A 27,844-nucleotide genomic window follows, 5' to 3' on the forward strand; every position below is an offset into this window, starting at 1 on the left:
ATCAAATATCTTAAAAAATAGACCAACTTTGCTAAACAGTTTAATCACCACATAAACGGTATGGAAATTTTCATGTATAATTCAGGGGGCATTGTTCAACGTGATTTTTTTTTGTTGCCGGTTTCAAAAATAAATCAAAACCATCTAATTTTAAAACAAATTGTTTTTCAAAACAAAAACACAAAACACATGTTCATTTGAAACTAAAAGTATGTTTTTGAACTGCTAGTTCCAAAAACATATTTTCATCTTGATTATTTAATACCATGTTCTATAAATTTGAAGCGTTGTGGTACAGGTACACACACACTACTAGACAGACTCTAAACCTAGAATCAGTAAGTCTTGAGTTTTGGAACATGCAAAAGGTGGCAAAGTATGGGATCCCAACGTACCTATAATAGTAAATACATAAATGGAATAAATACGTAGGGAATATTTTGTGTATTAATTCGTACCAAAAACAAGGAATGAGGTGAAAATTAGTCAAATAAATATGTAGCACTGAAAGAAAACTAGATAGACATTTGTGTTTCCATTTAAAAGGTGAGGTTAAAGTTTTCCTTTATATTTTATAGGACATTTTAGTACTTGAACTTTGGGAAATATATTTGGAAATCCAATCATCAATATCCCATCAATTATCTACACTTGAAATATTTAAAACCTCAAAAGTACCCTTTTAAAGATAACACAATGGACCCATTATAAAAAACACTAGTACTCAGCTGAAACATTGCAGGATGAATAGGATTTCCATTGTTGCTTGCATCATAATATAATGATCAATGTTCAGAGAATCAGGTTGGGCATAGAATCAGAGAAGGGAAAGGTTTACGGGTTAGAGGTTCAATCAGGGTCAAATTGGAGGTTGAACCGTGATGATATGGTATATACATTATATATAAATACTACATATAAATACTATGTGTCATATAAATACTATACATTATATATTTTAACTGTAATATACTTAAATATGGTGGATGGATGATAATTTCTTTAATTTTTAAAGCAAATGACTAGAATTCAAATCTCTTAATTTACATTTTCTTTAAAATATATGCACAATAAAGTGATATGTATAATAAAAAATCGTTAATTGATATAAGTAAAGAAATGAATTAGTGGTAATTAAGTAATATATGAAAATAAGAAGTCATGTGTATAGGATATTGATAGAAACATGAAGACCTTATTACTTGGGTAGGATAAGTAGACCCAAATTTTTGGCATTCTAGAAATCTTTGAGTCACTTTGCAGAGGCCTCACAAATTTCTCAGTACATCAGCAATTTGGTGTGTATGCATGGCGAGGGGTTTATCTATCTGTTCAGTTTGTTGAATCGAAATCCCTTGGAATGTAATCAGCACACGAACTTTAATGAATGCATTTTGCCTTTAGGCTTAAAAAAGCAAAAAAAAAATAAAAAAAAGAAACGTAAATCCAAATTTTATTTATTGATATTCAAAATTGAATAGGATCAGACGAGTGGCATCATGTTTTTCAATGAGTATCAAAAGAAGGGTTACTTCCACTCAAAAAGCATGTCATGTGTCCATCCACTCTCCCGTTAAAAAAAGTATAAACTTTAAATGATAGTTGCCTTCATTAAAAAATAGGATTCGTAAAATGAGCTATTGTTTATTAAAAAATTTTGATTTAATTTCTTAAATTAAATAACAAATCTATATATCAAAAAAATTGTCAAAAAACCAACATAAATTTGCAATATAAATAGGGGGTGTCCAACATATTTGATCAGAATAGAGTAGCCGTCCCGTACTTGGGAGTGGTCAATTGGTCATTCTCTAGTATTCATATATGTGTTGTACGTCAATATAGTATGGACCCATCTACACGTTAATTTGTTCTGTGGACTCAGTTTGGAAAGTGTACAAATACAAATATGCACAGTGCAAATACATAATAAATAATACAAAACACAAGGTTTTGCACTCTACATATGCATTTGTACTCTTTCCAAACTGAGCCGTGGCTATCAAAAGTTACAGGGCAAAAAACAATTTCCATTGTAGAATCAAGTCTCTTAAACGAGTGAAAAATTAGCTAGCATCCAAGCTTGGGGATTAATCATAAATCCCTTCTCTTAGATCAAGTTATTAACAATATACAATATCGAGCTCTTTTTTTTTGTATATAACATACAAGATTAAGTTTGGAGATATGACTACCAAAAATGGCTCTTCTTTGCAGGGTAGGAAACCTTTGAATTGAAACCTTGGTAAGATCCCTCTGCTGGAAGTTGGAGCAGTTCTCGGATACCTTCACAGACCTGCATTCCACCACGTTATCACCATATACCATGCATAAATGAAAAAAGTTCCTAAGGTGACCATAGGCTAGACCTCATTTGATTGCATAATTGCTGAAGTCACAGGCCTTACCCATGGGATTAAAAGGACTTCACCACATGAAAGTTACTTATCTGGGTAAGGGTAAGAGTTATTACCGAGGTAAGTGTTTTTTTTATTCCGAGGTAAATTATACAATAACTCTTTTCTCCACAAAAAAGTCATTATTAGAATGGGGAAAAATTTTCCCAACACATTGTTTTATCAACTTCCCCCCCAAGTGGGAAAGTTACCCACCTGGGAGATGGGTATCACTCGCCCGAATAAGCTACAGGCTAAAACTTTCATAGTTTTTCCTCAAGGCTTACACCTCAGTAGTATACAAGGCTTACACCCTACTTTGGGCCTTTGGTCTCACAGGCTGCCCACTAGACCAGGCAAAAAGTTGACCCAACCCATCCAAACCCGAAAAAAACAGGGTTAGGGTTTCATATTTAGCTACATGAATTTGAGAATGACCCGACCCGACCCGGGAAAACTGGATTGAGTTGGCTCATGGGGTCAACCCGCTGATCCGATTGTTAGGTCTAATTGGGACTATTTATGCATTGTTAGAAGTTTCCACTCTTTAATTTTTACTATTTAGGTTTTACTCTTTATTGTTTACTCTTTGAATTGTTAAACATTCAAGCTTTTTTGTTTTATTTTTGGAATTTTATGGTTAATTCCTTTAATTTTGGCATTTTTCATGTTTTTTTCTTTATTTTTTGAAATTTCAGTTATTTTTTGGAATGACCCGAACTGACCAATGGATCAACCCTAACACGAACATTTAGGGTTAGGGTCTAGCATTTGACAATCCGACCCAAAATCAACCCAAAGTGTCATGACCCAACCCACCCAACCCAATTGCCAGGTCTACTGCCCACCCAAAAACAAATAAGGATTAGCCACCATATTCTATAAAACTTTACATAGTATTTCAGGGATGAGTAATTTATAAAAAATATCTGAGAAAGTGGCTTATCAAGAAGAATCAAATGGAGACAGAGTTCTCAATATTTGTGGTTAAAAGAGGGCTATAATAATACCATTTGTTCCACAAGATGGCTAGTGGGAGGAGAAATTTTCATTAAAAGATCGAAAGTGAATGGGGAGTTTATTGAAGAGGGAAGAATTAGGGAGGCAATAACTGATTTCTACACTTATCTCTTCAAGGAAAAATGGCCTTACAAACCCAAGCTGGATGGCTTAAGATTTTATTGGATTAGTGATGGAAAAGGTGAGGGATTTGGAGAAATGGCCCTACGGAACCAAGCTGGATGGCTTAGATTTTATTGGATTGGAAATGGAAAATGTGAGGGATTTGGAGAAGCTGTTTACAGATGAGGAAGTGTTTCAAGCTATTGAGTAGTGAGAAGGAGACAAAATTCCAGGCCTGGATGGATTTTCAATGACCTTTTACAAGAGACATTGGGATTTTTTGAAGACCTTACGAAGGTGCTCACGGAATTTCATCATAATGGGGTGGGCCTTGGTGAGGAGCCTTAATCCACTTTCATCACTTTAATCTCAATGGTGATGTTGAATGTACAAAATATTAGCAAAGGTACTAGCTTCTAGAATGAAGAGTTATGAGGTCCAGTATTTTGAAATCCCAAAGTGTGTTTGTTAATGGAAGACAAATTTTGGATGGGATGCTAATAGCTAATGAGCTAATCAGCTCTAGATTGAGAAGTGGAGGGGAAGGGATGATCCTCAAAGTTAATTTGAAGAAAGAATAGAACATGTCAGGTGGCCCTTTCTAGACTGTATGCTAAGATGATTAAATTTTGTATTTCTGATGTCGGTTTTTTCATTACTCATTAATGGTAGTGCTTATGGAAGATTTTTTATCACAAAAGGACCCTCTTTCTCCCCTTCTTTTCATTTGTGTAATGAAGTAAGCAAACTAATCAGTACAGCAGTGGATAGAGGGCTGATTAAAGGATTCAAAGTAGATGATAGGAGGGAATCCCATTGTTGCAATTTTCTAACGATCACATTATTTTCTGCAAGGCTGATAATGAGCAGGTGCTAAACTTAAGTTTTATTTTCAAGTGGTTTGAGGTTGTTTCACATTTAAAAATAAATCTATGTAAGAGTGAAATGTTTGCAGTAGGGGAAGGAGTGGATGTTAATGAATTGGCTGAATCTATTGGTTGTAAGGTAGGGAAACTGCCCACTATCTCAAAAGCTGTTTGGGACTGTGTAGTAGAAAGAGTATAGAGAGGATTAGCTGGCTGGAAGGGTAAATATTTATCAAAAGGTGGAAGATTTGAGTTCATTAAAAGTGTTTCGAGTTCTTTTACCAACTTTGGAAAACCTGATGAGGAATTTCTTGTGGGGAGGCTGGAAGGATGATCACAAAGAACCCAGATTTCAAACCCGACGTGAATTGAGAGATGTGTGGTTACAATTCACGGCGGGTAGGAAAAGTGAGTAGGAAATCCCGTTTGGATCACAAAGTGCATCTAGTCAATTGAAGAAGGTTTTCTACCACCCAAGGAAGGGGGCAGTTTGGGTATAAAAAGCCTATAACATTTAAATAAAGCACTGCTAGGCAAATGGCATTGGAGATATAATGAAGAGGTGAACAGTTTGTGGAAAGAAGTTATTTGCTCCTTATAAGGCTCAAGAGAAGGGAATTGAGATACAGAAGACATTAGTGCAAGTTATAGTTGTGCTGTTTGGAAAGGAACCTCGCAAGTAAGAATGAAGTTTATGGAAGGCATAAAGTACAGAATTGGAGATGGGTACGAGGCCAGGTATTGGTTTGACCCTTGGTGTGATGATAACACTCTTCAGAGTTTATTTGTTTACTCTTTTTGATATAGCTCAAGATAATGATGCAATGGTAACAGATATGTTTTCACAATGAGGAGGCAGGTGTATGAAATCTGTTTTTAGAAGGAACCTTAATAATTGGGAGATGAATCAAGTGGTGGATCTGTTTCAAAAACTGTATGCTTTTATACAAATCAGATAGGAGAATCACAAAAGGATTTGGAAATGGAGTGAGGATGAGGTCTTTTCAGTCAAGTCTTTTTCTAACAAATTGAATAGACCAGGGGAGAGTGGCTTTCCATGGAATAGAATTGGGAAAATTCTCAATTAGTACCCTGTACTTTAGGCCTAGTGCCACTTTGGTCCCCAAGCTTTAAAATGCGACAATTCAGTACCCGATTCCCGAAGGTCCCGAACTTTCGAAACATGACAATCCAATACCTACAGTTAACTAACTGTTAACCAGCCATTAAGTGGCATTTGAAAAAGACACAGATGCCCTTCAAGTGTTATTTAATTTTGTTTATCAACCATCTAAACATTGACAAAAACTAACAGTCCCAAATCCTTGTCTCTTCCATTCAAGAACATTGGGGTCACATTTGAGTGGGCATTCTGGTGACCCCAACTTTCTTGAATAGAAGAGGCAAGGATTTGTGACTGTTAATTTTTTGTCAATGTTTGGATGGTTGATAAAGAAAATTAGATGACACTCGAAGGGCATTTGTGTCTTTTTCAAATGCCACTTAACGGCTGGTTAGCAGTAAGTTAATGGCAGGTACTGGTCCTACTGGATTGTCACGCTTTGAAAGTTCGGGTACTGAATTGTCAAATTTTAAAGTTTGAGTACCAAAGTGGCACTAGGCCCAAAGTACAGGGGTACTAATTGGGATTTTTTCCATTGGAATTTGGGGTAAGCCATACAGTTGCCCCAGTCAAGGTAGCTTTTTTGTTATGAGCAATAGCTCTTAACAGGTCCCTGACTGCTGACAATATGTTGAAGAGGGGATGGGCTGTAGATAATACCAACTATATTTTTGTGCAGAAGATGTAGAAATGGTGAATCACATTTTTTTTGCACTGCAGTCTGATTAGAAGACTATGAGCGAGTTTGTTAGACATTTTTGGGATTCAATGGTGCTTCCTGGAGACTGTAGAGGCACTAAAGGGCTGGTACATTCATGAATTAATCAAAAAAGGAAAAGTGGTTTGGGGAAACAGAAGATGAAATCGTCAAGGCTCTTTGAGACAGAACCTATTCTTGGCTGGCAGTGCATAACTTGTTCAGAAACACACCTTAGGCACAGCTCCTTTCTGTGGTCAGATGTTATGGTTGTATACTTTCCATTTTATTTCTAATATATTACCTTACCTTTTCTCAAAAGAAAAAAACCTAATTCCACTTGAAAGAAGATTGTTCCAGAGCCCTCACTAATAAATGCTGCACTTGAATCTATAAGATAAATTATCAAAAAGAAAAAAGAAAAAACTATGCAGCAAGTTGTCAAGGTGATACCTAGGGAACTGAGGACCCATGGGGTTACCTTACCCAAGCACCTAGTTGTTTTTGTAGAAGGCACTTTATTATACTTTTATGTTTTTATTTTTTAAGTTTATATTACCATAAATTCATAATAAGTCATTGTTACATTAAATCATTCATGTTTTGGCTTATAAAATTTCCGTAAGTAACCTTACTAAGAGGCCCCGACTCTTCGTTTCATTTCCTTAGTTTTTCCTCCTTTCACAGGACAATCTTCATCTTACCTTTCATGAATATGCTGATTTACTATGTTTTGATATGAAGCTCATACTTACTTGATGAATATTACTGCCAATTATTAGCAAAACATGAATTCTGCTTACTATAAACGCTAGAGAATTAGCTTAGGATTCAGGTTTTTTCTAAAACAAATCCATCGCCATGCCTAAGCATTCCCGTCACCTAGCTTTGCCTTCGAAAAATGACAACTATGTTCCATAGCCTATATTTAGGTTATGACCTTGGCCTTGCCACAAGACTTAATTTTGATTGTAGATTTTGACTTTGTTTGTATATATAACTAGCTAATGACCAATTGACCACCCCATACCAAGTACAGGGCAAGCACACCCATTATTTTGTTTGGGGTCCACTACTTGTGATAAAATTTGGGTTTGATTTCCTATTTAATTTAGGAGATTAAATCAGGTTTAACTTCTAATTAATGATCCACTTTATCTTTCTTGAGAAGACAGGTAGCCACTTGTCTGAAGTAGAAGCCCTCTACTCAGTTTGAGAATTTTAATCTTCAGTTAAACCATATTTATAATGATTTGATACTTACATGGTTTGCATTGTTTAAAAAGTTCATTATTTTCATAATAATTAGTTACAAATTTTCAAGACTTAACCACTTAAACTTATTTCATTAAGCCAAACTGAATCAGTTACACTCTTTACATTAAAAAAAAATGGACCTATTAGGACTGTTAATAACAAAAAAGCAAACTTTTCCCAGCTACATTTGCCCATTGCCAACTGTCATAAATTTTAAGTTTTTTTTGGATCAATGTCTCATAAATTTTAAGTTTGCAAAGCCCAAGGCACAAAGTTATTTAAGAGTAATAATGTGTTATACCTAATCTATTTTTTTGATCAATAGTGTGTTATACCTAATCTATCAAGGGGATCTTTGGTTCTGTTACCGTTTATTTAATAAACATTTTGTACTTTTTTCATCTTCATCTTGAAAAATGAGAAAAACGGTTGAAAACTGTTTATTGATGCTTTTTGACAGCTAGGCACCATTAAACACCATTAGGCACCACATAAGCTGAACAGTAAATAAACACCTTGGTGTTGGGGGAAACATTAAAATTAAAGCTTCCCCCAATGGTTGGTTCTCACACAAACCGAAACAAACGTTTATTTAGTACACGCTTTACCAAATAGCATTTTAGAATAAATGCCTATGTGGCACCATTTTTCAAATAAACAGCAACAGGACCAAACACCATGTAATTTTGCAAAATATATAAGGCCATTGCTTGGTACAATTGTAAAACTTTGGACTGATAAGTTAACTTTTTATGTGACAAACCAACAGCATAAAATGAGCAATCAGTATAGAACCATCACTAAAATCAAACATACCAGCTTGATTTGGGCTTTGATGGAAGCAATTAGGCGTGTGTACTCCTCTATCTGCCTGAAAAAACACTGAAATCATGTTTCAATCGCAAAGAAACTTGTTATCAAATAAAGAAAAATATTATTTGTGTATACAAAAAATCATTGTTACAAGAGAGAAGAGAGGAATCTCATGCTATGTTTGGTGTCATAGAAAATAAGAGAGAAACAGAGGGTTGAGGGAAAGTTACTTAAGGAATTTCACAAGACTCCCCAAATTCATTTTGTGGATGTTCATCTCATCCAATATATTTCTACCATACCTAAATTTTAGTTTTCCTAAACTGCCATTTCTCGAGTACATTACCACATTTGGTGAAAGTTTTAATATTTCCAAGGTGTTACATTAGATTTGTTCCAACTTGGTATCAACACACTCACACACAGGCATTCTTTTGGACAGGGAGATATCCTGGGAGCAACTGTCAAATGGTTGGTCCTATTACAACCTACACTCTTTAGATGTATACATTAGTATGTAGAGGTGGAATGAAAAAAAAAGATGTTGAAGATTTGTCAAAAGCTTCCTTCCATTTGATCTTAGCCAAACAGAAAGGTATTACAAAAGTTTCCTTCATGAAATCCTTAAATGGGAAAAGGTTTTCTATACAGGGAAAGCAGATCTCTTACATGGAGAACAGCTAACCTTTGAAAGCTTGAAGCTCTTGTACCACTATCCCTGGCTGCTTAGATTCATATCCATGTAAAAGCACAGAACTCCAACCAAGAGTTGTATCTAATCTAGAATTGTAGACCTTAAAGTTGGAGTATGATTTGGCTGGTCTTATTATTCAATTCCTCCATTTAATTGAATAAGGTTATTTCTTCCTCCTCTTTCTTCAATTTTGATAAAGTTATTTCATCATTTTTTTCTGATAAGTGCCATATCATCAAGCAATCCAACAAAAAAGGACAATATGTATACCTCGCTAATCTTTCTTCCTTTACTGATATAAACTGCAAGGCTTCAGACCAAGTGAACTCTACATGAAACCCCAGTCCAATATCTACAAATATATGCTGTGTATCTGGCCTGTGAGCACATGGAACAACATATAGTTTAGGGGGAAAACAGCTGCCACTTGCTTCAAGTTATCAGCAAATTGTCCAACTGTGACATCATAGGCATGAAATTTGGAATTTGATACATTTAATATCTCTGTCAAAAACTTCAATGAAACTGACTATATTTCTGGGGTAAGAATACGGTTTTATGTTTCAACCACTGTGGTCAAAAAGCAAACTTACCAGCCCAAAGGAATATTGCCAATAATTTAGTGTATACAAAATCTCAATCACCACTCTGAAAAAAACAATTATTCATATATTCATAGGAGTGGATAACTTGCATATGTTCATATTTGAAAGTAAAGATATAAACAACATACACATCAGCTTGCATGTACACTTCTGAACCAAGATTGACCAACGTTCGGAGGCTAGTAACACCATTCTTCTCCAAATTCTGTATATTTCTTTTGAGATCTGAGCTATAAGATGTAAGAGTTAAGTAACAAGAGAAATAAGTTTCAGCCATTGATCAATAACAATTGCCTGTGTAAAGGTTTATCCAGGTAAAATTCATTGTCTCCATGAGTGCTATACATGTACATGCATAAATACAAGATCACACGTAAAAGTTGTTAAATAATTTTGTTTAAGAGGAGGGCAACGAGCTATTTATAAAAAACTCTGATTATCTGAATAAATGAAAATATAAAGAAATAAAATGAATCAAAGGATACTAAACTTTTTGTTGCTCAAAGACCTTGTCCCTGTAAAATGCGAAGAGCCGGTTAGTCTTTTTTTCTGCCATGGATAAAACAATGAAGAATTTTTGAATACCAAAATCACAAAACAATGAGGGTTTTGTAACATGTGGTTAGCTGAGGATAACCAGCCAACTCATCATTTGTAATTTTCTTGCATTTTTACCAATTAATAAAAGTTTAAATGTTACTGAGAAGAGAATTTCAGAGATCACAGATAAAATCAATGGGCATCAAAAGGATAGTTAAGTGAATCATAAGCACCACGAACCTCAAGAGATATTAAGTGGGTAGAGCATCAAAAAAGTGCATCTTGCACACCTAAGATTGATACAAAGTGTTTAATAATTTGGCAGTTTGTCGATAGTTAACATCTAAAAAAATTCAAACCATGTAACTTCAACTATTTAGCAAATATATAAAACTTCTGCAGTAAAAAAGAAAACATGGTATATGATCTGGAGCAAAGCCTAAAATTCAACGACCAAGTCCTACATCAGCTTTTATTTTATTTAACTAAACTTGGAGACTATCCACTGATAGACACACACATGGTATCCTGGGTGTCCAACAGAACCACAGTTGCTTTTACCTCAGCAGGAAAAAAAGAAGCCAGTATGTAAAACCTAGATCAGCTAGGCATCCAAACTCAATTTACTGAAATTAGGAATTTCAAGGGTCAGTTTAATATTTGACTAAATTTACATAACACTTGTCAGGACCAAACATCTCAACCATCCAATCGGCCAGCCTGGCATTTCACAATAATTTCATTTGGTTGTGACAATGAGTGAAAAAGAATGGGTCAACTGATCATCCTCATGACATAAGACCAAGTCAGTTGTGTCTAAAGAAAGTTTCTAAAATCCAGAACAAAGATCTGCCCATGCAATTAGATTAGCAGTAAGGGTCAACCTGGTCAAGTAGAATACCGACCTATCTGCTCAGCTTACATCAGCTGATCTCAAAAAGCATTGGACTTAGTTATTATCAAGGTGGTTAGAAGTCCAATGAATAGCCTGCCTTTACACATACATTCATGGTTTGATAACCTTACAATTTCCCAACAAGTAAAATGTCACTGTCCTGAAGAAAAGACATCCTGTATGAAGACCCATTGTTCTATGATCAACTTATCTTATTTCTTTGTCCAACTCTTCAGAGAGTTTCCATTGCCATTACCAACAATACTACCATTGGTGTGACAACAAAAGGTCAAAAACAAGTGGGATACCTGAATCATAAATACATTGATTTTATAGACTTTAACATGAAGTTTATACTTTTCTTATGAAAATTGTGGATAATTATTAGGGAAATATGGTTATGGAACCCAGGGAACTTCCCAATGATATATGGTTTTTGCTTAAAAAAATCCATCGCCTAGGGGACACCTAGGCAACTAGGCGACAAGGCACCCCCCTCTCGCCTAGCCTCGCCTTGGCACCTTCATACCAAAAAATATGCCTCATCCAATACATCAAACAACTCCGAGTTGATGAACTTGACTTGGTTAAGTAGTGTAAAGGAGTCCTAGATAGTAGGAAAATCCCAAAAGTGCAGTTAAAGGTTGATTGACAAATAAATCTTGGATGAAAGGATTACAAAATGAAGAAAATACATATTCCAGGTTGTTATAACCATCCAGTAAATAAGGTTTCTAGGGGAAAGTTTAAAGAGCTTACTTATATAATATTAGCTTTTATGACTGAAATAGCAAATGTTGGTTAAACAACACAAATCTCTCCTAATTGGCATAAGTCTACAAGAATAAAAATGAAAAGATCAGCATATGTGAATTTTTCATTTACTATCTGAATTGTAGGTAGAGTACACAAGATACCTTTCCGCAATTGCACGAACAAGGTCTGGCTTCAAGCGGCGATCAACAAATTCCTCAAATTTCTGCACTTTTTCTACCCGAATATTATCCATTTAATCCTGCTGAATGGAGTAAAAGAAGAAAGGAATAAGAAACAATACAAACAAGAAATAGAATTCCCTGATGCACCTTCTCTCAGTTGGCCATAACCCATTACACACCCTCTGATGCAGTTGTTTCCTTCGTATCATCCTGGTGGACCCAACACCGAAGGCACTCAACTATTTATTTAGCCAATACGGGAGCCTGAACCATATTTCTAGCCACCATGTACCTTTAAGAAAGGTAGACCAAACCAGCTGCTGCACCAATGGTCATTACAATCTGATGGTTACAAGGGAGAGGGCCAATCATGGGAATCAAGCACTTCGCTTCCCCAATGACCCTTTTCATCCCCACCAATTTATAGCTCCTGAGTTGTAATATATAGAACTATATGCAAACATGGAAATTCTTTCTTTTCTCATCTATACATAATCTTTATCACAATCATTACCCAGCCCCTCTTTCCTTTTGATAACACAACTACATAATTCTAATTTTAGAATTTTTTATGCACTGAATATTTAACAGCAGTTGCAGGGTTGTCATCGGCATTATATCTACTAACTAACCGAGAGGGAGGTAAGTCAATCCGTTCAATCTTGATCACGCACTCCAGTCTGGCGCAGAAGTGAGACACGCAAAGCGTGGACATGTTGATATAGAGCCATTCAACAGAATCAAAAGAAGAGAATTCCTGTTTTACATCTGTTAACAGCAAACCAACTTCTAGATTCCCACCCTGACCCGAGCGATTTTTTAAAGACAAAATAGCATTTGAACAATAACCCTCAAACCCAATGTGGGAAGCTGAGTTAATGGAATTTCCTTCAATTCGATTATAAAAGTTCAAAGTAAAAAATAAAATATAAAGTAAGAAACAATATTGGGGCGGGGAGAAGAATAATAGCAGCATTACCAGTCCCTTGGCTCGTTTTGCACGGCGTCTGAGGGAGCAAGAGAGAAAACAGGTATGCCGCTCGTGAGTTGTGAGAACAACACTGGTGGCAACTTGGAGGGGAGAAGGGTCGTCGGTGGTGACGAAGATATTCTTGCAAAGTGGAGAGAATTGCAGAGAGCAGCGTTTGGACTTTTTGAGCACACTTGAAGCTTCTGTATTCTTCTCTGCAAACAGCGGAGAGACGGAGCCGGAGGTGAAGACTGGAGAGAGCTGTAGGGTAAAATGGCTTTCAAAACCTCAACCCAACCCAACATCCCATCCTCACCCTTTATATTGACCCATATTCGACCCGCCCATTTAAATGGTTGGATTTGGATGGATGGGGTGGGTGTATTAAATGGTTCGGGTCGAAAATTGTCACCCGAAAACCCAATCCTTTCACTGGGTCAAGAAATTCTAAGTTTAAAGTACATTTTGGGTAGATATTAATTCGGAAATAATGTCAATCCACGGGCGGGTATAGAAGCATAAAATATGGGTTTTTGACCTTTTAAATGTTTGTAGTTTTACACTGGAAATCAGAAATTTTTATTGAACCTGTCCGTACTCCGCAAGGAATTCATGGTGCTGCGAGTGGACCCGTCCGCAAGCCGGACGAACCTCATGGGTTGGGCACTGCTAATCGGGTAGACATTCGGGTCACTCAGCTATGACCAGTTGTCTCTTGACTTCTTTCTCCTACAGGCTACAGCACCCGCTGCGCTAAACCCTAAATCCTCGTAATAGGAATCAAAAGAAGGCCGAGACCAGAAAGTGGCTCGCCTTCGTTTCACTTGGTCTGTCGAGGAAATTCTTTGGCTCCAAGTTTTTGTTTTCTTCGTACTTTCAATCGGAAGTTTCAGCTCGAATGGCGGTCAGTTGCTACTTTTATGTTTGAGTGTTTAATTTTTTCCCCACTTTTGTTATTTTGCATTACATCTATGATCTCTCATGAAGATATCTCCAGACTTACTTGCGTTCTTCTGTAGTTATTCGTTAAAGCAACCGTACGTGAAATCAGATTGGTGCATTCGAGCCATTGTGCTCAAGAATTCAATTTAGTATATTTTTGCAACTTACTAGGGTTTGCCAAATTAGTTCCTTTTCTTAGATGTTTTGAAGACTTCGCTACGGCATTGGGAACTATAACTTTTGTTGTGTATCCTATTTGATTGATCGCCAGTGTTGGTTAGAAGCCGTATGAACCTGCGTTTTATTTAGTTTGAAGTTTTAAACAAAATAGGACGAAAGGCAAAAGCAGTAGTTCGCATCATACTAATTTGTCGATAGTTTTAGGTTTCGCAGGGTTTTGAACCCTCTTGGAAAAGTATGACTCTTGTGGTTTGTTGGAAAATGTGTTGCATGTTAATAATCTGAAAAATTGATGTGAAAAACGTTATGTAACAAAGATGCCCTAACTCGGGATACATTGTCTAAAGGAAAAGACAAGTTGAGTTTATATGAACAACAAGTTGATATTCATGTGAAACCCCTGATCCATGTTATCCAATTTTGCTATTAATAACTGTTCAATATATTCATAATCCTGGTGGATAGTGTTATTCTTGCTCGGCAGGTGCAGAAAGGGAATAAATATGATGTAAATCAACAATAGTAGCTTAGTCCATAGAAGAAATTCAATAAATCAGTAGAGAGTTTCTTGAAATTCCTGTAACAAAAGATCAAAGGCTTATATTTCTAACAATTTTTCTTTCATGCTCAGTACATGCCTTGAGGACCTTTTTGATTAGTCAAATGGCCTGAAGAACTCCTTGGGAAGAAATGATAATGCGTTTATTTTCAAACTATTATTGAAAATTCTCATTTCTATTCAAAATTATGTGGCAACTTCAAGTTGATATTGGCATGTATGTCAACACTTTCGTGACTATTTAATTTTAACACACCCACTAGATGCTTTACACAGTTATAATGCATTCTAATTTCTATGGGCTTAAACTTGGAAGAGGTTGCGGTTGTTAAACCACACAACCAACAAAAGAGGAAAGAAATGCCAGTGGCAGAAGAGAACTCAAATATGGTGTTTTGGATTTCCAATGAATTTAATTCTCCATTCATGTATTTATGGGTTTCCCTTCTAACCATATATTGATAGATTCTTATGGCCTTGGCCTCTCCAACAATATTTTGATATATTACATGCTAATTCCATGGCCTCGCCATGAGGTTTCTCTAGTGTATTATCTTATTTCTACTGAAATAAGTTGGAAAGTCAAAGATTTGGGACTTGAGAACTTTGCATGATTGATCTCCAAGTACGTGAAAAAGTTCTCAAATTCTATTATAAACTTGATACTAGAACTTGCAACCAAGCCAGCAAATTCTTCAAGAAATTCTATTATAAACTTGATGTCCTTGCCATGATGTTCCGAAGGCTATACCATTAGTCCATTTGTTGGAGTTTGGAACTTCCATGTAGTTTGTATCAATTGTGTGGCATGGTATGTTCCATGTTAGAGTATAATCTGTCACCGTTGGATTTGGAATAATTACTTGTGCAATTAGAGGAAGATTCAAAACAAGTTTTACTCAAAAATATTTTAATACTTAAATGCATTGTATTGTTTGATCTTTATCCAGTTTAAGAAATCATTTCATGCTTTATGTACCATTTCATTTATGCATGTGTTTTATTAAAGTACATGCTTATAAATTGTTAATTTATGTCTTATGGAATGATGGTTTGCTATGTTGTTGAGTTTCAATTGCTTATTGCATATTGTGTCTATCTGATATTGCAGACTGTTCCAGTTAATCCAAAACCATTCTTGAACAATCTGACTGGAAAGCCTGTTATTGTAAAGCTTAAATGGGGAATGGAGTACAAAGGTATTTCCTTGTTGCTAAAACTTCAAGTGTGTTCATATGTGTTTGTGTGTTTTGGCTTTAGATATATGATCTCTAAGAATAAGCTAAGTACTTTATATACATGATATTTTCAGGCTATCTTGTGTCAGTTGATGCCTATATGAACTTGCAGGTATTGTTTATTCCTTTAGTTCATCCATTTGATTCATGCTTGAGATCTATGTATCTTTTTTTATTTGATTTTATTCTGAGGCCAGATTTGATTGTTGTTGGATACCAGATTGGTTAGCTTTTAAAAGACAAGAACTTATCATTCAGAGATCTGCCTTAATTTGGTTTTTGAGCTGTTTGATTGTTGCCCATTGGTAATTATATATTTGTAAATGGTATTATTACCAACTAATTGATAGCTTTTTGCAGCTAGCAAACACTGAAGAATATATTGATGGACAATTCACAGGAAATCTTGGAGAGATTCTGATCAGGTAGTTGCCACCAAGATTATGGTGATCTATGCTTGCCTGTCCTATTTGAATAATAAGTATTCCGCAAACTTGTAAAGTAACTTATTGAATATTTTTTTTATCGATTCACTTATTGAATAATTAGGTAGATGACTTAATGCATGATGTGGTGTTAAGCACCAGAAGGAATTGTGCTTCCTTCATCAATTAACAATTTAACATGAGTATGCTGTGCATATTAGTAGACTTGTCAATTAGTGGGTTATCTCTATTTGCTTATTTCAAACCTTTTAACCATTTCCTAGTTTGCCAAGAAGTAAACTAGTGTCAGGTATTAGTTCAAAACGGACCTATGTTTGATTGTTAAAATGCTTGGGTCATGTATGGCATCTGGTCCATAACCATGTCAAGTCTTGGCCAACCAATTGAACAGCAGCGAGACATGTGGACTACATGGTTAATGTGGGGTAACAGGCAGTAGGCACCATTAAACATCGTCTGTCTAGCAGTGTCATGTTGTACTTTTCTGGGAGAACTCAAGTTTAATTTAACTTCTGTTATTTGGATAACTTATAAACCTTTTCTTTTCTGTAATGCATCAGATGTAATAATGTTCTCTATCTTCGTGGAGTGCCAGAAGACGAAGAAATTGAAGATGCTGAACGAGATTAGAAGTATGCAGTAGTTTCAAATTTTGTTGTTGTCATGCTTGAGAATTTTTTAGATGGGTCATGCTTGAGAATTGTTGGCTTCATATGATGACTTTGTTGTATGATGTAATTAAATCGTCCCTGATGCAAAACCTTTTTTTTTTTGCTCGGTAAAAATGGAATTAACATGTTCTGGACCTACCTTCACCTTTATATCAATGGCCTAGTCTTTTCCTTTCCATTTTTTTCTTCTGCGAATATTTCATTCGCCTAGTTATTTTCCCCTCTTTCGATTGATAAAAAAGCATATTAATTTCATTGGCCTAGTAATCTCCGGTTAGAAATTTTGTTGCTCTGAAAAATGAGACGAGAGATAGAACAAGATATCAGCACATCTGCACATGCACTGATGCGCTTGATGCATCTTATTTCAAACGGCATTTTATTGGTAAAATAGAAAACACAAAATTCCATAATTTGTTAATGAGATCATATGGACATTCATGCTAGATTCAGATGCAACAGGCAAACGGGAAAAGAACCATCGACCCTACCCTGATTAACTGATTCATCGAGTTGCAATTTAACCATCGACCAACCCCTCCTTGGTTGATGCTATGTTATACACAATCTTTGCGTATTGTGTGTATTGATATCTTGAACCTTTGAACCTTGAGTGGGAGGATGTCTCCTAAAGAGAGAATTTCTGACTAGAATTAGACATTGAAACCTTTTTCTGGGTTGGCTATCCCGCTGCCTGGTTTGTTTCACACTGAACATTGCGTTCGTTTTGGACTAGATTAAAAATAGAGCGTAAGTAGAATTGCCTAGATCTTCTCTTTTGATTTTATAGCTTTTATTGTCGCCTTTTTAACAATTTATTGTTTCCATTATTTCATATGCTTCATGGTAAATTTACAGAGAAACAACCATTATTCAAGGATCAGGGAAAGTAATATGAACAAAGAGAATGAATCTCCCAAGAGTCAAAGACAATATGATCAATTTACACTTGCACAGAGTAGTTGGTTGCAGAGAAATTAAAAAGAGGACGGATAGAGCGGGACCTTTCTGGTCTGCAATCTGGTGGGGGGCAGATGTGAACTCCGTTCGCACGAGCCTTCCTGGCGCCTACATGGACAGACGCTACTGATGTGGCATACGTGATTGGTGCCCATCTGGCGACAACTAATTCCCAGCAGATCAGAACTCGAACATTACCAGACCAATCAACACAAAACACGTGCAGAAACAAACAAACAAACAAACGAATCAGTAGTTCAGGACCGTCCATTGTATTTGGATAGATCACTGACGAGACAAATCATCTCTTCCAGAGCATCAGATTGGAATCCTATGTAACAGTGACCGGTCCGGCAGTTAAGGGTTGATAATGACATTGGAGTTTTTATTTACACGTGTCACCACCAAGTACAAAGTGGCACATCGATTTTCCTACAGGCTACAGAAGCTCCGTCGAGCACGTACAAAATCAGAGAACAAATGTACGGTAATCGGAGCCCCACCAACACGGAGTCGCCAGCCACCGGCCCATCGCATTGGCAATTTGGCATCTTCTTTCCTTCCTTCCTGTTCCTGAACTCGGCTCGGTTGATTGCGGTTACACGGCAAACATTTTGACGAGTCTTTTCACTTTTCAAATTCGGGACTCAGAGCTGGATTTTCCGCCATACGAGAGATCTCTCCCATGCATTCATTCGAGCCTGTGGCTGACTGGCCCTGGCTCTCTGCAACCAAAACGATACGCGTGAATGCACTTGTCACGGAATCTCTCCCGCTCTTTCTTCTAATCCCTTCGAAATATTAAACTGGATGTTGTGCATTGCGACTACGCATTAATGACAACACTTCTTCGGCCAAAGAACGCATCGGTTTTGTGCAAAGATCAGGTTCTTCGCTTTGCCAGATCTGGATCTCCCGGGTTCTTTAAACTTTTTTGACGTTTTTTTCTTCAGATGATACCGTAGAACTCGTTCATTATTGTACCTTTTTCATTTAGGGAGACCTTGATTTGTTGGGCTTGTTTATTGTTCTTTTCGTGCTACGGACTGTCAATGGAGATAGAGCCTCTTCATCTTTTCTTCAAGTCTGTTGTAAATCAGTTTCAGATTTAAAGAATAAAGATGGTTAGACTAGAATCCTGGGAAGGAAGTTCATTGTTGTGAGTCTAATATATTAAGCTGGGGCCTCTTGTTATGGTTCTAATGGTATATTTCACTAAATTCGTCTGAGTTTTTTAAAAGGTTGACAAATTAGAGAGATGGAGGTTTCTGGTGCGCAACTTTGTAAAATTGACTCAGACTGCTTGAATGATGGAGGCTCTGAAGTCTCGAATTTGCATGGCCTTGAGTTGGAATCAGCGGAATCTGGTATCCGTAGGAGTCTTGGCTCAGACCAAGAATTCGATTCCATGGATGCATTGGAGATCTTGAGAGAAACTGTGAGGATCCTTCGGTATAATTCCTCAGGTTTCCTGGTGATTACAGCAGTGCTCATTTGTCCCGTCTCTGCTGTTGTCCTCTCTAATATCCTCGTTGACCATTCCATTGTAAAGAGACTGACTAATAGGCTCTTGTTAGTTGCCAAGTCAAGTGGGCTGCCCTTGAAATATTTTATTAGACAGTCTTGCCAACGTTTATCAGAGATGACCATTTCTGCTGCTTTCTGTTTCCCTTTGTACATCACATTCTCGCTATTATCCAAAGCTGCAATTGTGTACTCTGTAGATTGCACATATTCCAGAAAGAAATTCAATATGTCGAAGTTTTTTGCAGTTATCATCAAGATCTGGAAGCGCGTTGTCTCAACATATACATGGGCCTGCATGGTTATTGTGGGTTGTCTGGCCCTGTTTCTTGTTCTGCTGGTTGCCGTTTGCAACATTTTTTCTATCGTGGGGTGTCCATCTTCTCTGATTGTTTATCCAGCTGTGATGATGGGACTGGTATTCTCCATAATTTTTGCCAACGCTACTATTATCTGCAACCTTGCCATCGTCATCTCTGTTTTGGAGGATATATCAGGCCCTCAGGCTTTGCTTAGGTCAGGTGTCCTAATTCAAGGCCAGACCCAAGTAGGGCTTATAATATATCTTGGATCAACAATAGGGATGGCATTGGTGGAGGGGTTGTTTGAGAATCGAGTGAAGACTCTGAGTTATGGAGACGGGCCTTCCAGGATATGGGAAGGACCTCTTCTGGTGATTATGTACTCCATCGTAGTGCTTGTTGATTCTATGATGAGTGCAGTGTTCTACTTCACTTGTAGGTCATCTAGTATTGAAAGCTCAGAGGGAGAGGCCAACACCACCTTGGAAGTTATCGATTTTCCCTCTAGATCAGTTGGTATTGACTGATATCACCATGCAACATTGGTTCTGTTTCATATCACTTAATCTCAGTTAATACGGAGAAAGGTGGAGTTTTGACTAGCAGACAATCATTGAAAGATCTAAGCATGCATTCAATTTATTTTCCAGCATCAGTTTTGTAATGCTGCTGCTTCAGCTCTCTAAGAAAGGAAAGCATCCAAAAACCTTGTAGCTGCAAAGTGTTGATCAGGGAGAAATTTTGAATACGGTGCATTTTGGATTTTTTTTGGGTATACAATGTATTTCTTGCTGTGACTCGAAATTGATAGAAAGTTACCTCAAATTGTTTAGGAAATGTTCTTTTCTTCTGTTTTATATTTGTACAAGTATATCACAACTATACCTCAAGAGTTTGGAATTCATGGATCAAATTTTTCTGTTCCAGTATATTTTTTCTTGGAACTATCTTCTTGCAAGGTGCATTACCAATTATGCAGTACTTCTATGTCTAACAATGTTTATAGATGGAATGTTATAAATGTATTTTTTGTTTATCGGTTCCAAAGTGTGGATAATGGTTGTTCTTTCCACGTTTGTGATTTTTCTGAGTAATTCATTTTATAACATAATTGTTTTTTCAGTGAATGATGCATAATTATCACTATTTTAAACTTTGCTTATTGGACCACATTGCTTATTAATATCCATGGGAAAGAAATGCCCACTTGCAATTACTTGTAGAAGATGTCTAAAAACTAAGGCAGCATTTGGTACTGTATCAAGGTAAGGTTTCTGGTGTTCTCATGTACCAGAAAGATTCCCATGGAATGTTACAAATGGTTCCTAATATGCCTTAATGTTGCATCTCCTATGTAAGAATTTTGAAAGTCCCTTTTCTAAATGAGGATTTACCCTTTGATGGTCTGAAGAGTCAAACATGTCTTATGCAGCTAATCCAGTATGTTTTCAAGAGTTCAAGTTTTCTTCTGTCACACATTATTTGGAGTTGATACTGAGACAATTATCTTTCACAAAATCTATATGTATGTACGTTAATATTGGAAAATAGAGTATTCAATTCATTTTGGGTCCTGGTGATGCTGATTCACCAAATACACTAAACGACTCAACTGGTTCAAAATGCTAATTGGATGGTAATAACATTGTAGTATTGGGCTTAAACCAGTTTGATACAAAATCAGATATTTATGTTTAATCGTTCAAACAGGAAAGGCAAGTGAAAATTGGCCAGCCTAAAGGACATTGATACAAAATCAGATATTTATGTTTAATCGTTCAGATGATCTTGGTGTGCAGATAGTATTTGGAAAGTATAAGAACCATTCCTTAAAGATACTACCAAGATTCAATTTCCATTTATTAAACCTTATCCATTGTCCTTTCTATGGAGTTGCTCTTTTAGAAGCCCAGATTTCTTGTTATTAGTTTCAAAAGTTAAACCATTTGATATTATGCAGGTTTCATCTTCATCATGGAGATTTACCCAAGGATCTCATTTTGAAGACTCCAGCACAGATGATGATGATGATGGGTTGTCCTTGAAGACTCCAGCACAAGGTGACTCATCTTAAAGCTCAGTGCATGCATAACATCCACATGATGTTGGAAATAACTAGCCCCAGTCATTTATTTATATGATTCTCTTCATGGAACAATAATTTTATATGATGTTGATACTACTCTAGATGTTTATGAACATTATACAAGATAGATGAAAATTACTTCCTTTCTGATAGCTCTCTTTTTCTGAAACATTTTAAATTCAAGCATAATACATGTACGACTGAACTTTTCTTCTAGCTAATTTATTTAGATGGAACAGGTTTTATAGCTACAAGGATTAAGTACATCCTGGATAGACCTCAAGGTGTGATGTGTGCCAATTTCTGATCCAGTTGGATGACTAAGCACCCATTATGTAAACTTTTCCAATTGTTGGATCAAGCAATATATTTGGTGAGCATTGACAACAGTGGGATATATTGGATAGTCGTGTTAACTCAATCACAATGACTCAGCATTAAATGGTCCCACTAGAGAGCCAACCAAAAGGTAGATCATGCCTACCTTCAGATGTCCCACTTGGTTTTCTGTGAGAATGATAGATGCTCTACATAGTGGATATCTGGATCTTTAGTAAAATGTTATGTACCTGAAGTAATGCAATCAAAATTGAACAACTATAAAATAGTAAGCACAGTAGATTTTGTATGTTTGTGCCTTTATATAATTTACTCCAGTGAAGTAGATAACAAGTAGTTCCAAACAGTGAAAGCCACACAGTGTGCATTGGACTTTCAAATTAGCTTACATTAACACAGTGGAGAACTCGTTTATTTCTCAGGCATAGGAGAGGAAAGGCCTTACTTGCAGAGGATCCAAGTTTAGCTAACATGCAAACAGAAGAGCCTGGTTGAAGCAGTATGCCAGTAACTTCTAGTTGCTTGCTTCTAAGAAATCCAGGTACTTAGTTTTCTTACTTCCAGGTATCTTATAGGATTATAAAAATCAAAGCAAGGTATCTCCCATTGGGGGGGGGGGGGGGGGGGTGTACCGGAAAGGTGTGCAGTTACTTTGAGCAATTGGTACCAAAAATGGCTCAGTCACAGAAGTGGAAGCAATGGTCTTTCCACTAGGCTTAAATGATGTTTCAGAAACGGGCCATCCAGTGTGTTAAAAGTGCAAGGCACAAAAAAGGCACAGGGGCCCATTTGCGCCTGAGGCACAAGGCGAGGTGCATGCCTTTTTGAAGCAAGGCACAAAAATTTTAAAAAGAAAATGCTAAAAAATTAAAAAAAAATGCCAGAAAAAATAAAAAATGCCAAAAATAAAAAAAAAATCGGGGTACCGGAAAGGTGTGCAGTTACTTTGAGCAATTGGTACCAAAAATGACTCAGTCATAGAAGTGGAAGCAATGGTCTTTCCACTAGGCTTAAATGATGTTTCAGAAACGGGCCATCCAGTGTGTTAAAAGTGCAAGGCGCAAAAAAGGCGCAGGGGCCCATTTGCGCCTGAGGCACAAAGCGAGGTACATGCCTTTTTGAAGCAAGGCACAAAAATTTTAAAAAGAAAATGCTAAAAATAAAATAAAAAAATGCCAGAAAAAATAAAAAATGCCAAAAATTAAAAAAAAAATAAAAAATATTAAAAAAATCAAAGAATATTAATCATAATATTACTAAAAAATATAAACTTAAATTTTAAAATAAATGTTTTAAAAAACCTATTGTCTAAATTAAAATACATAAACATAACATGTAAAGTGTATTCAAATGAGAGTTTAAAAATAAAATCAAACATATAAAACATTTTCCTCAATTGCATTACTTCAAGTAGCTATGTGATGTAAAACATATTATATTCCTGATTCTATAAGCCGCCTTTGTGCTACGCCCCTCGAGGCAAGCCCAAACAAGTCTATATTAAGGTCTTAAATTCTTAGTTCTCACACAAAAATAATGATTTTATAATTTTAATTTCTTTTTAAGAAGATATTCTATTAGGATTAATGAATGAACAACATTACCAAATAAGGGGTTCTTGGAGCTTTGGTGAGCGAGTGAACTAGGTGTACGCCTTTTGAAAGGGCTACACCTAGGACCTAAGCGAGGCGCAAGGTGCATCATGCTGGATTGAAGTCTTTGTATGTATGAGTATTCGGTTGATAAGAGTTCTTATTAGCCTATACTTAAGTTTAAGTTGTCCTGTATTGGGCCTTTGTTAATGGGCCTAATCCTGTTTAATGTTTTAAATTGTCTGGGTGTCCCATCACTAATTAGGGGCATTCTAGTAATTTTCTGTATCATTGTACTACATCATAATATAAATAATAGTACTGTCGACTGAGCAGAGCAGTTCGACATTCCAGCATCTCTTCTTCTTTTTCTTCTCTTTTCTGCTACTTCGGCTACAATAATTTAGCTTTCATGGTATCAGAGCATTAGCTTCTTCCTGGTTTCAGCCGGCACACCCTCTCTTCTCTTGCTGTCTTTTCATCTTCTCTCTTCCTTTTCTGGGTTGCTGCAGTGAAGACCTAGGGGTGTAAGAGAGTAAAGCAAGTTCGAACCTAGGGTTTCTCTTGGTTGTAGGACTCAAGGGAAGTAAGACCCAGAAGTAGATGTCCTACTAGGTTATTTCCAGCAAATAGTAGTTATTTGGCTACTAAGAGAGGTCTGTGTAGGACAGACCTAATTGAGGACTGATTTCAGCAGTCCTAGCACTAGCCGAAAGGGGCTTAGCTACTTCTACAGTTGCAGCCTCGAACTATAGTTCCAGCAAGACTCGCACAGACTTAGCTTCTTTCCCGAACTGTTCACTTGCTACTATTGCAGCCTCGAACTGTTCACTCGCTACTGTACCCGAACTGTGAACACTACTACCAGCATAGAAATGTGGCAAACAGCTCCAAGTTCAGGGTGGTTATCAGTCCGAAGCCCCTCACCACTGCTGTAAGATTACCTAGGGAGCTGCCAGCTCCAGATTGTTTAGCACTGTGAACCCTAGTTGAGGACTGATGTCAGCAGTCCTAGTATTGGCCGCAAGGAAGGGCACTCTCTTTACAGTTGCAGTACTCGAAGTTCAAGTTGAGTCTGCATAGCACCATAGTTGAGAACCCTTAGCTTCAGGTCGGTTACCAGCCCATAACTCCTTGCTTGCTGTTGTAACTGAACTGTTTCAGAACTGTGACAGTCTCGGCAAGTCTGAAACTGTGTCGAGTGCTGTCAGAACCTGCTGTGATCATTTCAGCCAATCAGATCTGTTCCAGAACTGGTTCAGAACCTTCAGAACTGCTTCGGTTAGTCTTAATCAGTGTCACCTACACAATGGTGCAGTCAAGATGTCTTCAATACCCAGAGATGTTTCTTCTAGAGATAACAGGCCTGTGGCAAGTGGGAATTTTGTCACCAGCAACAATGATGACAACTCACAAAATACACCAACAGTGTCTTCTTCTCCTATGGGACAGGTTGCTGATTCCTCTGGAACTGGTACTTTGGGCTTCACTGCTAGTGAGGTTGAGGTCCTTAGCAGGGCATTAGCCCGTCTAAAAAATAATTCTTTTGTTTCTACATCTCTCGCTAGATTAGGTACAGCCTCTGCCTTCAGTGCCACTGGCTCTATTGACTCTACTTCTTGGGTTATTGATTCCGGTGCTACTGACCATATGACACATATGTCTTCCCTATTCTCTTCATATCATTTGTTGCCTGGTCAGGATAAGATGAGAGTTGTTGACGGGTCTTTCTCCACTATCTCTAGAAAGGGAATCGTTGACCTAAACAAGGACCTCTCTCTTAAATCAGTTTTACATGTTCCCACTCTTACCTCAAATCTTTTGTCTGATTCAAAACTTACCAAAAATTTGAACTGTAGTATAACATTTTTTCCTACTCATTGTGTCTTCTAGGACAGATTGACAAGGAGAACGATTGGGTGCGGTCATGAGTATGGAGGCCTCTACTACCTTGATGCAGACATCGGCTCAGCCTTACAAGCATCTGTTGCTAGTAATCCGGAAAGTGTGGAGTCAATAGCTAAGCTGCATCTTTGGCATGCTAGGCTAGGTCATGTGTCTTTCTCCTCATTAGTAATGTTGTTTACCGAATTGTTTAAGGGCATTCCAAGTCAGAGTCTAACATGTGAAGTATGTCAAATGTCAAAACAATGTAGAACTGTGTATCCAATTTCCACCAATGAAATTTGTGCTTCTTTTGATTTGGTTCATTCTGATGTCTGGGGCCCTTCACCCATTGTTTCATTTGATGGCTTCCAGTACTTTATCAGTTTTATTGACCACTATTCTCATTGTATATGGATCTACCTGTTAAAAGGATGGGATGAAGTACCACGGATAACCATGGCATTTTGCAAGATGATTGAAACACAGCTTAATAAGAAGATTAAGCAATTCAGGTCAAACAATGCTACTGAATACTTTGGAAAATTCTTGAACTTATTCATGGAAGATGCTGGCATACTACATCCGTCATCCTGTGCTTATACTCCTAAGCAGAAAGTCCCCAAGCAATATTGGTCTCAAGCTGTACTTTCTGCATCATATCTGATAAACCGGATTCCATCTAAAGTGTTGGGTATGAAAACCCCTTTTTCTGTTTTGTGCCCCACTCTTCCAGACTTTCCCCTTCCTCCTCGGGTCTTTGGCTGTATATGTTTCATACATGTGAATGATTTAAAGAAGACCAAGCTGGATCCTAAGGCTACAAAAGGAATATTCTTGGGGTACTCTCCTACACAAAAGGGTTACAAGTGTTATGACCTTGTCTCCAAGAGAAAGTATGTCACCAGAGATGTGGTCTTCTTTGAGTCTCAACCATATTTTCAATCTTCTCCGAATCCTCTTCAAGGGGAGACTAGTGGGATGGAAGAGGATTCTCATTCTCCCTCCTTTTTTGTTCCCTTATCTGCCTCAGGTCTTCCATCCTCTCCTCCTACTCCTTGTTGTGACATTCCGGATCAACCCAGTGAGGCTCCCACTGTGCTGGTTACCTCTCCTGATGCTACAGATGTTCCTGAAGGCTCTGGTAGGCAACAAAAAGAGATACTTACATACAACAGAAGAAAAAGGGGCCCTCAACCTCATGACAGCAACCAGTTGGACTCGGATCAATCTGTCTCTACAATCTAAGGTAATTTCAACTCTCATACTTCTGATTTGGATCTTCCTATTGCTCTCCGTAAGCCTATCCGCTCTTGCACCACCCGGCACCCCATTGCTAATTTTGTTTCTTACTCACATTTATCTCCTGCCTATCACTCCTTTGTGTCTGCTCTTTCCTCTGTGCATATTCCTTCTAGGTACTCAGAGGCTGTGTCTGATCCAAGGTGGAAAGAAGCTATGAATGAAGAGATGAAAGCCCTAATGAAAGCAAGAACTTGGGAATTAGTGGATTTGTCAGAGGGGAAGACCATTGTTGGGTGCAAGTGGGTGTTTACTGTAAAGCACAGGGAGGACGGGTTCGTTGAAAGATACAAGGCCAGATTTGTGGCAAAGGGGTTTACTCAGAAAGAAGGGATTGACTACAAAGAAACCTTTGCCCCAATAGCGAAGTTCAACACAATTCAGGTTCTATTGTCACTAGCAGTAAATTTTTCATGGGAACTTCATCAGCTGGATGTGAAGAATGCCTTCTTAAATGGTGACATTCATGAAAAGGTATTTATGGAACCTCCACCAGGCTATGACTTTAGTAGAAAGATGTGCAAACTGAGGAAAGCATTATATGGGTTGAAGCAATCTCCCCATGCATGGTTTGAGAGGCTCTATGGGGCCATGAAGAAAGTGGGGTACACTCAGAGTGGTGCAGACCATACCTTGTTCATAAGGAGACAGGATAGCAAACTTACTACACTCATTGTTTATGTGGATGATATGGTAATTATCGGGAATGACTTGGAAGAGATAAAAAGACGAAGGAGTTTCTAGCTTCTGAATTTGAGATTAAAGACTTGGGTCATTTGAGATATTTTCTCGAGATTGAAGTTGCCAGGTCAAGAGAGGGAATCTACATATGTCAGCGGAAGTATGTTCTTGACCTCCTAGAGGAAACAAGCATGATGGGGTGCAGGCCAGCAGATACTCCAA

The 27,844-nt window shown here is 37.3% G+C and overlaps 3 protein-coding genes and 1 long non-coding RNA gene across 6 annotated transcripts; 3 read left to right on the plus strand and 1 right to left on the minus strand.

The window, feature by feature from the left end:
• Positions 1 to 2,027: 2,027 nt before the first annotated feature.
• LOC148863220 (Prefoldin chaperone subunit family protein) lies at positions 2,028 to 13,222 on the minus strand. 3 transcript variants are annotated; one of them, XM_088975495.1, is made up of 7 exons: positions 12,926 to 13,222; positions 11,926 to 12,023; positions 10,059 to 10,088; positions 9,702 to 9,803; positions 9,239 to 9,346; positions 8,278 to 8,332; positions 2,028 to 2,296 (listed from the first exon to the last, which is right to left on the minus strand). In XM_088975495.1, the coding sequence occupies exons 2-7, from the start codon at positions 12,015 to 12,017 to the stop codon at positions 2,192 to 2,194; spliced, it is 492 nt and encodes a 163-aa protein (XP_088831621.1). In that variant the 5' UTR covers positions 12,018 to 12,023; positions 12,926 to 13,222; the 3' UTR covers positions 2,028 to 2,191. The 3 variants fall into 3 exon arrangements, with proteins under 3 accessions (XP_088831621.1, XP_088831620.1, XP_088831622.1); XM_088975494.1 differs by having other exon boundaries at positions 11,926 to 12,026; XM_088975496.1 differs by having other exon boundaries at positions 10,059 to 10,403; positions 11,926 to 12,026; positions 12,926 to 13,211.
• Positions 13,223 to 13,399: 177 nt separating this feature from the next.
• Positions 13,400 to 17,130, plus strand: LOC148863221 (putative small nuclear ribonucleoprotein F). The gene is made up of 5 exons (XM_088975497.1): positions 13,400 to 13,820; positions 15,709 to 15,796; positions 15,910 to 15,947; positions 16,196 to 16,260; positions 16,842 to 17,130. The coding sequence occupies exons 1-5, from the start codon at positions 13,815 to 13,817 to the stop codon at positions 16,909 to 16,911; spliced, it is 267 nt and encodes an 88-aa protein (XP_088831623.1). The 5' UTR covers positions 13,400 to 13,814; the 3' UTR covers positions 16,912 to 17,130.
• Positions 17,131 to 17,826: 696 nt separating this feature from the next.
• Positions 17,827 to 20,664, plus strand: LOC148863222 (uncharacterized). Its single transcript, XM_088975498.1, has one exon. The coding sequence runs from the start codon at positions 19,171 to 19,173 to the stop codon at positions 20,263 to 20,265; it is 1,095 nt and encodes a 364-aa protein (XP_088831624.1). The 5' UTR covers positions 17,827 to 19,170; the 3' UTR covers positions 20,266 to 20,664.
• A 1,085-nt stretch (positions 20,665 to 21,749) lies between these two features.
• LOC148863223 (uncharacterized) lies at positions 21,750 to 22,762 on the plus strand. Its single transcript, XR_016109338.1, has 3 exons — positions 21,750 to 21,798; positions 22,064 to 22,293; positions 22,586 to 22,762. It is a non-coding gene; the product is annotated as an uncharacterized LOC148863223 (long non-coding RNA).
• Positions 22,763 to 27,844: the final 5,082 nt, after the last annotated feature.

The sequence above is a fragment of the Nelumbo lutea genome, chromosome 3 (assembly GCF_056320005.1).
Source record: "Nelumbo lutea isolate HS-2025 chromosome 3, American lotus-T2T, whole genome shotgun sequence".
Classification (NCBI taxonomy): Eukaryota; Viridiplantae; Streptophyta; class Magnoliopsida; order Proteales; family Nelumbonaceae; genus Nelumbo; species Nelumbo lutea.

What these genes read in the sequence shown, in the direction of transcription:
- LOC148863222 (XM_088975498.1), top strand. Translation starts at nt 19,171, where the DNA reads ATGGAGGTTTCTGGTGCGCAACTTTGTAAAATTGACTCAGACTGCTTG.
- LOC148863220 (XM_088975495.1), bottom strand. Translation starts at nt 12,017, where the DNA reads ATGGATAATATTCGGGTAGAAAAAGTGCAGAAATTTGAGGAATTTGTT. An exon ending in GTTCGTGCAATTGCGGAAAG is followed by an intron (nt 10,089 to 11,925) that starts GTATCTTGTGTA and finishes CGCATTTTACAG; the next exon opens with GGACAAGGTCTTTGAGCAAC. An exon ending in TCAAAGCCCAAATCAAGCTG is followed by an intron (nt 2,297 to 8,277) that starts GTATGTTTGATT and finishes GGTGGAATGCAG; the next exon opens with GTCTGTGAAGGTATCCGAGA.
- LOC148863221 (XM_088975497.1), top strand. An exon ending in ATGGGGAATGGAGTACAAAG is followed by an intron (nt 15,797 to 15,909) that starts GTATTTCCTTGT and finishes TGATATTTTCAG; the next exon opens with GCTATCTTGTGTCAGTTGAT. An exon ending in ATGCCTATATGAACTTGCAG is followed by an intron (nt 15,948 to 16,195) that starts GTATTGTTTATT and finishes AGCTTTTTGCAG; the next exon opens with CTAGCAAACACTGAAGAATA.